Below are 13,201 nucleotides of genomic sequence, written 5' to 3' on the forward strand. Positions count from 1 at the left end.
ACTTTTATCCTATCTTTAGATTTTTTAGGTTATCCTTGATTGTCGATATTTCCATAATCTCAAATAGGTGACAACTTCTCTGTGAATGAAGAGCCATGACATACCTCTACCATGGCAACGGACGCCGTGACCAGGGCGAAGATAACACCATATATGCACACCCACTGCTACCATGACGACGGCGTCCTCGCTGCACAGACTAGAGGGTGCCTGATATACGCTTTGTAATCCATGGCAACGGCGTCCTCACCACAAGGAGTAGAGGGCTCTGTAGTCCATCCGTATTGGCCGTTTTAGTAATTGACTCAAATGCTTTCTACGCACATCTATGGAATAGATATATTATAATACAAGACGACACCAGTTTTTGTGTGTCACAAATTGTTTTACTTTATATTATGGCACTTAATGTAATATAGTTTTACGAATTTTACGAGTTGACTACTGAACATATGTTATTATTTTATGATTAACAGTATAATTGTAACTCTTTTTAAATGCAATGGTTCCGTTTTCTGTTATTTACTGTCACATTTATGTTAAACCAAGGTGACTAGTATTTACATATAATAAACTGTATTTATTGCCGTTGGTCGCCGCTGGGGGTGTTACCATCTATTCACGTGACCTCAGCACGCTATTTAAGCCCATACGAAGGGTTAGTCTCGCATAGTTTCCTCAGTTATATAGACAGGAGTGACACCACCAGCAGTGGACCAATGGGTAACGTGTTAAAATTTACGTAATTTCAGTTGTTGTATAATGGAGTCTTTCTGACGGATATCTATAATTTCACGGTGTAGACGCCCAGAAGATGACCCCTACGTCAGCTTGAAACCGATTGGCGATATAATAATAATAAATGCTATTAAGACTGTTTTTGAATAATTGCTTCAGTCTGGAATCGCGCGACCGCTACGGTCGCAGGTTCGAATGCTGCCTCGGGCATGGATGTGTGTGATCTCCTTAGATTAGTTAGGTTTCAGTGATTTTAAGTTCTAGGGGATTGATGACCTCAGATGTTAAGTCCCATAGTACCCAGAGCCATTTGAACCATTTTGAATAGAAAGACTGCAGGTCTGATAAATCTGGAAGGTAGTCTGTGGCCTGCTGATACATTTCAGCTGGAGTTTGTTACCCTGCTGAAAAAACACATAGGTGTAATCGAATATATTTGGTTTTTGGCCCATCCCTGACGATAGCACTTCGCAACGTTCTTTTCACTACTGTATACACACCTGAAGCGATCCTTAATGGGGCGAGAGCAGTGTGGCGGAGGGGAATGGAGGGGGATTGGGGTGGGGAGGGAAGGGTGAGCGCACGTCTGCTGTAATACGACACCGGAAGAAAAGTACTGACAGATCCTGAGGCAGCGATTTGGCTCGCAGTCCACAGTGATTAAGTGCTAAGGTGCCTCAGTACAGTCTGTTAACGAATGGACGAGCGTATACAATAGGTTTCTAGATATGTGAGTGGTAGAAAAATTTCTTGATAACAGAACCTCTTACATTGCACTCGAGACAGCTTGGCGTGCTGCAGAACATAATCTGACAGACAGGATGAACTGATGATGCTGTGGTGTACGGGGAGATGTAATTCTTGAGTGACTGTGGGACGGTACAAGTTGACTTACACAAAATTTCTAGATGGTGAGATGAATGGTAGTTGGATCTAAGCGTAGAAATAGTGGAATACAGCATTAGCAGTCACATCGATGAAATATCTCTGTGTAAGGTTGCAAAGCGATATGAAATGGAATGAGCATTTAAGAATGGAGCAGAGAAGGTGAATGCACGACTTCGAGTGGGAGAATTTTAGGAACGTAGTGTTAATCTGTAGAAGACAGAATATAGGACAATAGTACAACCCATTCTTGAGTGCTGTTTGAGTGTTTTGGATCCGCACCAGGTCCTATTAAAGAAAGACATCGAAGCAATTGATAGGTGTGCAGCTAGATTTGTTACCTGTAGATTCGAACAACACTCACATGTTGTAGAGATGGTTTGTGAACCCAAATAGGGACCCCTGTAAGGAAGACAATGTTATTTTCGAGGAACACTGCATAAAAATTTAGAGAACCGATATTCGTAGCGGACTGCAGAATGATTTCACGGGCATCAACGTCCATTTGCGCAAGAAGCACTAATACAGAGAAATTAGGGTGTCCGTGGGGGCAAATATACAGTCGTTTTTCGCTTGCCGTATTTAAGAGCGTAACAGGAGAGGAAATGACTAGTAGTGGTGGAAGGCAGCTTCCGCCATGCACCATATTGTGACTTATTGCGAGTATAGGGAGATGTTCATGTAAATCCACAACAATGCTCAGGATGCCAGCAAGTGGTGTGTGACGGAGCGTGCTTCTAGCACCCCTAGCTGACAGTCTCTTTAGTGGACTTGTTGCATCTTCTAGGTGTCCTGCAAACAAAATACAGACTTTGGCTCGTCTTCCACTCAAGATTTTCTGCTTGATCGTTCCTATTTAAGTTGGCCCTAATTCTAATCCCTTGGCATTAGCTGAAATGGCTCCCTTTGAATTTGTGTGACTCATCGAGCAAAAGAAATATAACGGAGTCCTTCTAGTTCGTATGTGGGTGACACAAGACTTTTCATTGTTTAGAATCAGCTGCCACAGCCGCGCGGGGTTGCTGCACGGTCTGTGGCATCTTGTCACGGTTCGCGCGGCTCCCCCTGTCGGAGGTTCGAGTCCTCCCTCGGGCATTGGTGTGTGTGTTGTCCTTATCATAAGTTAGTTTAAGTTGGGTTAAGTAGTTTGTAAACTTAGGGACCGATGACATCAGCAGTTTGATCGCACAAGTTCTTACCACAAATTTAATTTAAAAAAATTAATGTTCAACTGCCTCTTTGCGTACCTCACCGATAAATTCTCTAAATCATTTTGCTGTTGCTTTGATCTTCTGATGACTTTAGTAGATGGTAAAAGACAGCATCATCTGCAAACAATGGCTGCTCAGATTGCCTCCTAAATCGTTTTTATAGATTAGGAACAGCACAATGACTACAACACTTTCTTGTTTTACTCGACGACTTTCGCGAACTCTCACCAGGCAAACAGGAATACGGCGGTCATCCGGATGAGAGGCGTCACGCCACGCTTCCCGTGGTTTGGCCGTCCTGCGGCAGACTTCCGCTGCGCCCGCCGTCATATGGAGCGCGCGCTCCCTGCGGCGCGCACTGCTTCTGTTTGCTCCCCAGCGTCGACAGCGGACAATGCAGCCGGCGGGCGTAATTGCCACAGTGGCAGCTCTGCTTGCAGCAAACGGGACGTCGGTGCTGGACTGCGTCTGCCGGCACCTCATCAATGTTACTGACTCTGGCAGAATCTATCAATTGAGCCCCGCTGAAGGTTTGGTGCGATGGAACTACTGTGCTGATAAATGTAAGTGCTTTTTCGTGCAGTACAGACTGACAAGACGTTATGCACAGGGCAGTTTTCACTCACGCACAGGCGCCTTGGATTTGATATGCTCTTATCAAAGGTTATACGTTTTCTCCCTGACAGTGAAGGACCGCCTTGGGGACAAATTGCACTTCATTTTCACCCTTTTCGGTCAATGTACTTTGTAATAACCTTTTGCATGTGAAAAATATCATAAAGTACGATTTGGAAAGACGGTAAATTAAGCATCTACATTTGCGAATTGAGCCCAAAACGTTTTTCATATGTGTGAGAATAGATAGAAGTAAGATGTTGTGAAATACAACGAGTAGATTCTTTAAAACCAAAGCACCTTCTTGCATAATTTCTGCTGTACCTCGTCATAATAGCACCCTTTACGTATTTTCCATAGTTCTGTATTCTACATAATCGTGGACATTGATATTACAATAAAAAAACAATTCACAATGAATATAGTGATGTCAAACGGATCTTAACTACTTAACGTACAGCGATACATCGATAAGAAAGAAAATAAAATACAAACTAAGAACAAAATTTCGATCGTTGCTAAGCACAATGAGGAGTGGAATGTTCCGAGTGATAAGAGAAAACGGTGGGCTGCATTCTGCGCTTCAGGAACTAACATTCGCCGTTGTGTCATCGCGGTGCAGATGACGTATCCTTAGCGGTACAGCACAGACATCGGTGGCTGACGCCTGACGTGGCTGGGACGGAGTTCACTTCCTTCACTGCACTGTTTAATTTCCTAAATTAAGTAAAATATTTTTGTAGTTGTAAAATTACCTTACAATGAGCCTGACAACGTTCGTAGGGTTGAATCGCCTGTAGACGTATAGAAAAAGACCATCCTCCTTTCCTTTTTCGTGATGGATCTATGACTCTGTCGTTGAAATTTCGAAACCTGTGAATCGTTTTCTTTCCAATAGATAGGATGGCAAGATGAGACAGCCTATCTTCATCTCTGGTACTTCTAAGAAACTGTTTGATCCGCGACAACGTGCGGAAACACGTCTCTGCTTCACAGCTTCTCATGGGACAGCAGCCGCTAATTTCAGCAGATTCCTGACGCCGCCAAAAGGTTCAATGACAAACTTTATAAGGGCTCCTCGAGAATAAATGGTCTGTAGCTCTGTTTTTAACTCAGCTTTACTTAAAAAATTGATAGGACTGCGTAACAGCAGATAGCACATTTTCAGGACACTAATTTTTCAATGAAAGAAAGAAGTGGTGTTTGAGTAAATTAGAGGGCAACAAGTGGCTGTTTCTTCTGTGATATCATTAACATTGTCTCTAATTTTAAAAATTTCGTTTCGGAATGAGACGCGACCAGTGGTATATTTTTGGAATTGGCTGTACTAGATGTTCACGTAGGGCATACATACATATTATAAAAATGGATGTGTGTGTGTGTGTGTGTGTGTGTGTGTGTGTGTGTGTGTGGTTTGCAGATGTACCACATCCCCTCCTGAACCGATTTCAACCAAACTTCCTGCACACATCTCTTACCGCCAAAAATGAATTGCTGTGGGCATAATAACTACTCATCTATATATTGCATCTGGGAAGGCTTCAAGGCCGCCATAATCACAATGATTGCCCCACACAACTGCAAGTGTGAGCCACGTACTCCCTCCAAACACGGCTTGTACATCACACGTGAAGTTCAATTTCAGTCCTCGAAACACATTTGGACCACCAATCAGTTGTTGTTTATTGAATTGCCCAGCAAGATCAATGTCTATCGCCTTCAGAGGACGATAAACAGGAACGCTGCGCCGCCAGCGACGACGGTAACCACGTCGCAGAGGCATTGCTGTGCGAGAGAGAGCAACACGGCCTCTGTTTGACTCAATGCCCAGGCGTATCGAGGCCGTTATTACGGCCAGAGGTGGTTTTTCTGGGTACTGATTTCTCAGGATCTATGCACAGAGATTCCGTGAAAATGTAATCACTGTCAGTTCTAGTATAATCTACACTCCTGCAAATTGAAATAAGAACACCGTGAATTCATTGTCCCAGGAAGGGGAAACTTTATTGACACATTCCTGGGGTCAGATACATCACATGATCACACTGACAGAACCACAGGCACATAGACACAGGCAACAGAGCATGCACAGTGTCGGCACTAGTACAGTGTATATCCACCTTTCGCAGCAATGCAGGCTGCTATTCTCCCATGGAGACGATCGTAGAGATGCTGGATGTAGTCCTGTGGAACGGCTTGCCATGCCATTTCCACCTGGCGCCTCAGTTGGACCAGCGTTCGTGCTGGACGTGCAGACCGCGTGAGACGACGCTTCATCCAGTCCCAAACATGCTCAATGGGGGACAGATCCGGAGATCTTGCTGGCCAGGGTAGTTGACTTACACCTTCTAGAGCACGTTGGGTGGCACGGGATACATGCGGACGTGCATTGTCCTGTTGGAACAGCAAGTTCCCTTGCCGGTCTAGGAATGGTAGAACGATGGGTTCGATGACGGTTTGGATGTACCGTGCACTATTCAGTGTCCCCTCGACGATCACCAGTGGTGTACGGCCAGTGTAGGAGATCGCTCCCCACACCATGATGCCGGGTGTTGGCCCTGTGTGCCTCGGTCGTATGCAGTCCTGATTGTGGCGCTCACCTGCACGGCGCCAAACACGCATACGACCATCATTGGCACCAAGGCAGAAGCGACTCTCATCGCTGAAGACGACACGTCTCCATTCGTCCCTCCATTCACGCCTGTCGCGACACCACTGGAGGCGGGCTGCACGATGTTGGGGCGTGAGCGGAAGACGGCCTAACGGTGTGCGGGACCGTAGCCCAGCTTCATGGAGACGGTTGCGAATGGTCCTCGCCGATACCCCAGGAGCAACAGTGTCCCTAATTTGCTGGGAAGTGGCGGTGCGGTCCCCTACGGCACTGCGTAGGATCCTACGGTCTTGGCGCGCATCCGTGCGTCGCTGCGGTCCGGTCCCAGGTCGACGGGCACGTGCACCTTCCGCCGACCACTGGCGACAACATCGATGTACTGTGGAGACCTCACGCCCCACGTGTTGAGCAATTCGGCGGTACGTCCACCCGGCCTCCCGCATGCCCACTATACGCCCTCGCTCAAAGTCCGTCAACTGCACATACGGTTCACGTCCACGCTGTCGCGGCATGCTACCAGTCTTAAAGACTGCGATGGAGCTCCGTATGCCACGGCAAACTGGCTGACACTGACGGCGGCGGTGCACAAATGCTGCGCAGCTAGCGCCATTCGACGGCCAACACCGCGGTTCCTGGTGTGTCCGCTGTGCCGTGCGTGTGATCATTGCTTGTACAGCCCTCTCGCAGTGTCCGGAGCAAGTGTGGTGGGTCTGACACACCGGTGTCAATGTGTTTTTTTTTTTCTATTTCCAGGAGTGTATTTGTCCAGTGAATACCCGTTTATCATCTGCATTTCTTCTTGGTGTAGCAATTTTAATGGCCAGTAGTGTATATTCGTGATTGTTGTTTTCGTATGCCACGGATGATTTTCCAAATACAAAATTACGTTTAGTACCAACTCCTAGGACAGCGACTGTCCTTCAGTACGTTTCACTGGAAACGGCAACTGGGGCTCCCTGTCCGACAGCGTCGATGAAGTGCGCCACACCTGTTTCAGTAACACTTTCTTTCTATTGCCGTGCACGTATGATCAACACTATATGCCTTTTGTACATTGTTCGCACGACACCACCCATTCCAGTGACTCATTTCCAGAAAGGCAAATCCCTCATCCGGCACCTCTTTCTCACTCAGCGAAATTTCTTGGGTTTCTTTCTGACGGAATCTCAACTTGGGCTACTGTTACTGGAGATATAACGCAATGTTTGCTTTGTTTATCGTTGCCATTGCTCTGCTTTGTATCAACACCATTAGCACTGTAGCACTACCGTGAGTTACTCGTCAACTAAGCAGTTGAGCTACGCTCCGTAACCTCGTGCTGTCGACAGCATTTGATAGCTCCAGTCCCTCCCTCTGTTGGCATCTGCAGCCAGTGTTGTGTTAGCACGGTAGGCAAAATGTGGGGCGTCGAATGGCGTTAGATCTGACATGCCAACGCATGTACAGCTCGTGCCTTTACCTTTAGCTAACAGCAAACACGGAAAACAAAATGGGCTATTGGTAGGAGTGAAGCAGGCAATGCAAATGTTGCTTTTACGTCCATTTACGTACATTAACACGCCTGGAGGATGCCTTACCTCGGCTTGTTTACGGTTGCCTTAACTCGAGCTGAGGCGGCGGCCTCTGAATTTCATAATTCCCTTCGAAGGTTTAAGGTGTTTCATCTAGAGATGTGTACTCCCGCAATTTCATTACTTCACACTAATTATATTTTTTGCGCTGCTATTTTTTTCCGCCAGTATATTACTGGCGATCTTTCCCATCACTCCTGTCTGCTGTAGGAATGCCCATAAACTTCCTCGCGGAGGTTGAGAAGACAAAGTGAACCTTAACAGTCCCCGCGTAATGGTTTCAGTCATACACTTGCTATTTGAACAAGATAAAATATCACACGATAAAAACTAAAGATGAAGAAAAAATGATCACGTACGAGGCAGAATCGAAGTACGATTGTTTCATTACATATATTTATAATCTGCACAACCAGCGCTTTTCTGGGGCATGTAGAGTTTCCAGACTTTCGAGGTTCCTGGCTGTGGCTGGAGTGTGTTCCCACGGCCGGAGAACGCGAGTCGCCCAGCGCGGGGGTGGGGGCCGTGGCCCGCTGCGTGGGAGGCCGGCCTGCCTGCAGCCAGACACGCAGGTCGGGGAGTACGTGGAGGAGGCGCGCCAGTCGGCCGTAAACACACTTAATGGTAACAGGGGTAGTTCCCTTTGGTTACAGTGATTGTCGGGGAAACTCCCTGAGGCATTGGCCGTAACTGTAGCCTTATTCCAGTACGGGAAGCTTCAGGTATCGCTACACAGTTGGCGGGGACAGGCTCTCGCGAGAATATACGAGAAACACCGAGTCATACAATTGTACGTCGCAGGTTACGGAGACCGCCAAGTGAGTCAGTCGGCCCTCAGACACGACGAGGCGGAGGTCTCCGTGTTGTGCCAGGAGCGTGGACTTCCCTCTGTACGAGTCAATTACGTTCATTGATATCAGGTATGCATTACTCGAACATTCGCAGTGGTTAATTACAAGTGGCATACAGCAATGGCATCCCGATTTTTCTGTTAACAGTAGCAGCTGCCCGCAGTCCCATCAGAAGCCACTGTTTGTATGTTTACAGCCCGGTAGCCACACCGACGGCGAGTGACGTCATCAGGGCAGGTACGGAACTTTCAGAATGTTTACCGGCGAGGTCAGCTCACCGCCGAGGTAGCCTCAGCTGGACTGCCTTAGCGAAGCGGATCTGACGAGTGTAGGTGCGCGGGCTGACCGTCTGTTCCTTCACAGAGACATTACGCTGTCTTCTTTCCTTTTGCTTCATTTTGAACTCACTGCGGGTTTTATCACGCATTTGCTGAAAAAGACGTGAGTCCCTCGTGAGGGAATGAGCAGGCAGAATATCTTTTGTGTGTCCAGAGATTCTGCCGTAAACTTTCTGGCAGGCGAGAACAGATCAGCGCTTTTTAGTGCAAAGCCGCTCTCCGCCACTCAGTGCCTTCATTGCTGCTTTATCTGCGGCGAGGAACCGTATGTCAACCGCACTTGCATATCGGTCGGTAATTTAAGTTCGATTATTTCTAAAAGGATCTCAACATTTGATGAGTACTTAGCTATAACATTTGTTTTCTCCCTGCTCCGTAAGCGCTGAACGTTCCCACACAAGTACAAAGAGACAGAAGTGCAACTACGGCCTCGGAAGTGTTCAGAACAACGAATGGCAGCGCCTCTGCTGCTTACCTAACGAGATATCCTGGGTAAACACGGCTACAGCTAAGAGGAAAATACAGCTCAGAGGCGGATCCCAGAGATTAAAGCGAGAGGAGAGTGGTGTGCCGATTACATCATTGGGAATTCCAGCTTTTCAGGTTGCAGTTACTTGACTGTGACGCAGTACTTGGCGGGTAGTCTGTGATGAGACAGGCCAAGTGTGCGGCGCTCCAGGAGATGAGAGTACAGAATGCCCGGGGTCGTCATTCACGGCCCAGCCTCGACTGGAGATCTGAAGTCACCAGGAAAGGCTCCCACCGGCTGCCGCTCCAGTCTGGAGCACCCTGCCGCCTGCAGCCCAGCTGCCTCTCGGCCAGCCTGGAGTCTCCTCTCCAGCCCCGCACTGCCAGCTCTGACACCAACGTCAGACCATATGTCTTATTCCCAATCTCGCCAATCAAACCAGTTAACGCTAAGTGTGATTTCGACTTAAATATTACTGTCTGCGCCTAGCCAGGTACATCACACGTTCCTGTGCTAGCGATGCTAACTCTGTCAAGCTGGGGCAGAACAGCATGGCTGACATGCGACATTAAATTATTTTGTTGAAAGGATGTCGAAAGTATCGCAAGCGAGCTGTCTCAAGGACTCAGAAATGCAACAGCTGCGATCAGTGTAACCAATCACGTATTGTATACCGAGTGGCTCCCCGTGAGACGGGCGAGAGTGCAACGTGGCATTCTCCGCTCTGCTCAGGGCTTCGATGCACGGACCGCCCACACCGATGCTGCAGTCAGAACCTCGGCTCATACGGAATGACGGCACAGTGTCCAGTGTTGTACTGTCGGCGCAGCTCTGCCCGCTCCCTCGCCAAGGGGAGCCGCAGCAGTGGCCGCCGTGCTGACAGTCGGCTGACTTGTTGACCTTTGGCTTGTAGAAGTGTGCAGCACACCTCACGCCGTGTCCATTATCGTTGGCTGCAGCTCTCTTAGTGTTTCACTTTCAGTAGCTGCTAGTAGTGATGAGCATACGAGTAGCCCGTGGAAGCTCGTGAGTCAGAGTGCAGACCTCGAGGTGACTGAAGAACGTTTTGCAGCTTGGTCACCGGGGTTCACAACGTGCGGCAGCCTGGAGCAGCCGCCCCCCGCGGTCTCAGCTGCGCAGCGCCTGGCAGACCGCCTCTGGGACTCCGGACTGTCACCGCCGCCAGCAGCTGGAGCGGAGGAGGGAGGGGGGTGCGCCGGCGCCCTGGCGCAGCTCCGCCGCCTCACGGGGCCCGAATCCTTGCAACTCGTCGAGGAGCTCGAGTGCCAGATCGCTGACGACTGTATCGACTCCCGCTGTGTACCGAGGTATGTAGACCACTCGACGCCATTACTACTAACCGTACAACTAATTCTTTCCTTAAATCTATTCTCAATGCTGTCACCTACTTTTCCTATTTTGCGATACTAACTATCTGTCAATAAGGGCACATTTGTGACCGAAAGAGGAAGCGCGCCAATACCTTCTGCCGCCGCCTCTTCTGTTGACACTTTCCACCGAGCAGTCAATGGAATGTGCCTCGTGGCACACGTCTCTCTCCGCTCTCTGTCTCCGCATGTCGCTACAGCAGACAGTAAATGATCTGATGATGACAGTCACAGACTGAAAGCGGTAACGAACAAAAAAAGCTTTTCATCGAGACTGCTTGCATTACTAAAATTGAATTTATATTCCTATTTCCCAACCGTATTATCAAAAATCAATAAAAGTACAGCGTCGTTTGAGATGACAACAGCTGTAGCTCGATATCGTTGTTAGTTGTAAATTAGTTCAAAAGTGAACAATAAACACTGCAAGTGGCTAAATTAATTACTTTTCGAAAGAAGCAATTATAGAGTCGACACCCTGCACCACCAGATTACAGTAATACTCCACAACATTTGCTGCATATACGTAATTAAAATCTCTAACATGGCAGCAGTCAGCAACAGTAAAATTATGGAAGCCATAGGAATCGAACAGCCAACCAGTGGCACGTCAGATGTTTATTCACTCTATTACCTTGCTTTACTGTTCATTAAGCCATCTGGCTATACGTTAGCATTTATATGGGTCATTTTAGTGTTGACTGAGCTTTATGACCTGTTTTCTCTTTTCACACAATAAGTTTACACACGTTACTACTTCTTGCAGGGAAGAAAGGCTTATATCCGTTTAAACCTAGGTAAGGATTCGAATAAACTTGTCAAGTACAACTAGCTGGTGCATGATTCCCATTCTTTCCGTACGTCATTAACTTATAGTAAGACAGTCACATTCAAGCCAACTTTTGCTTCAAGGATCATGAAATGGCATCACGGTATTACCGCCTCTAGCCTCGAAGACTTCGTCAACGCGGTGGGGAAGAGAGTTCCGGAAGTTTCTTCAGATACGCAGCATCTGCCCGAGGCCTCCCACTGACGCATCAGATCCCGCAGAGCTACCAGTGTGTGGGGATGTCGGCTGCCACGCCTCAGCCGCTGTTCCAGACGGTACCGTGCAACGTCTGCGGCTCTGAGACCGGGTTGTCTAGTGGTCGCCTCGAGGTGCTGTAGGGCGCCCGAGTGTTCGTGAAACCGGGAGTGTATGCACGCAGCCCTGGGAACACGACTGTGTGTGTCATCTTCTACAACGCAAGTGTCCAGAGAATGGGGCAACACTTCGTCACCGACAATGTTGAAATAAACGTGCTGCTTCAGGTTCACATTAACCTTGGTGACTGAATCCAAGTCACGGCGACAGAAACACCCCTATGACACCATGCAGCCACCAGTGGCTTGAATTGCATCCTCTATAGGCCGTCGGTCCCATCGCCACCTCCATAATTTCAGAAGAGGCGAAATCGCGCGACTCGCGTGACGCACCTCCACCCAGCCACTGTCCGTCTCTGTGTGGTTTGGCCCACTCAAGACGCGCAGCTGTGTGTGTCTGTGTGAGCGGCGGCCGCCGACTCCAAATGTCGAGCCTGTGCAGCCACCTTCGGAACGATTGCTAGGCGGCTGGTTCAGATGGAGCTGCTTTGCCAGGCATCGGCAATTTGCGTCTCGTTTCAAACCGATCGCCAGTCACTTGGAGTGACACTCGTCAGCAGCCCTGTCAGCTAGAATCTTTTTACGCCACTGCCTCACATCACTACGAGTGGTTCACCATTCGTTGCAGATACTTGGACAGTCCACATTGATAGACCAACAGATCGTGTAAGCCAGCAGTCTGGCTTTAGCTGTCGCCGCGGTCGCACGCTCCTCGAGTTTGCTCCGTGAACGTTCAGTGTTTACGCCAGTGTTTTCGTGTTTCGTGACTGTTTATTGGCTATTGGTCTTCGTTCATGTTGTCTTTCTACGTAGTGCTGTTGGGATTTCGGCGTTGTCCGAAATTTCTTCGCTGCAGAACACCGTGGCAAACTCCGTGAGAAAAAACACCGTGATTTTCACCTTCGACAAGTACACCCGTCGAGTACAGCCCTCTGCACTGGAAATACACGACTAGATTACCGAGGTATTTGGGCTTCATCCTGAATCTGCTCATACCATGCAGCTAGACTCTGATGAATACTGCATGTTTGTAAAGTTTAACGATTCCGTGAGTGTAGAACACTTTCTGGAAAAAATTTGGGCCCGCATCTCGTGGTCGTGCGGTAGCGTTCTCGCTTCCCACGCCCGGGTTCCCGGGTTCGATTCCCGGCGGGGTCAGGGATTTTCTCTGCCTCGTGATGGCTGGGTGTTGTGTGCTGTCCTTAGGTTAGTTAGGTTTAAGTAGTTCTAAGTTCTAGGGGACTGATGACTATAGATGTTAAGTCCCATAGTGCTCAGAGCCATTTGAACCATTTTTTTGAAAAATTTGGTTATGAAACGGAATTTATACACCGTGATGGTACTACAAGTACTGTAAAACTCAGGAATTCCGAGTTTGTAA

General features: G+C 48.2%; 1 protein-coding gene across 1 annotated transcript in view; it reads left to right on the plus strand.

Annotated features, from left to right (window-relative positions):
• Nucleotides 1-3,228: 3,228 nt before the first annotated feature.
• LOC126443350 (uncharacterized) overlaps nucleotides 3,229-13,201 on the plus strand; it is a 78,649-nt gene continuing 68,676 nt past the window's right edge. The window contains exons 1-2 of the mRNA XM_050090944.1: nucleotides 3,229-3,397; nucleotides 10,272-10,617. Coding sequence (XP_049946901.1) covers nucleotides 3,229-3,397; nucleotides 10,272-10,617 — 515 coding nt within the window. The remainder of the gene's footprint in view (nucleotides 3,398-10,271; nucleotides 10,618-13,201) is intronic.

The sequence above is a fragment of the Schistocerca serialis genome, unplaced genomic scaffold (assembly GCF_023864345.2).
Source record: "Schistocerca serialis cubense isolate TAMUIC-IGC-003099 unplaced genomic scaffold, iqSchSeri2.2 HiC_scaffold_1466, whole genome shotgun sequence".
Lineage (NCBI taxonomy): Eukaryota > Metazoa > Arthropoda > Insecta > Orthoptera > Acrididae > Schistocerca > Schistocerca serialis.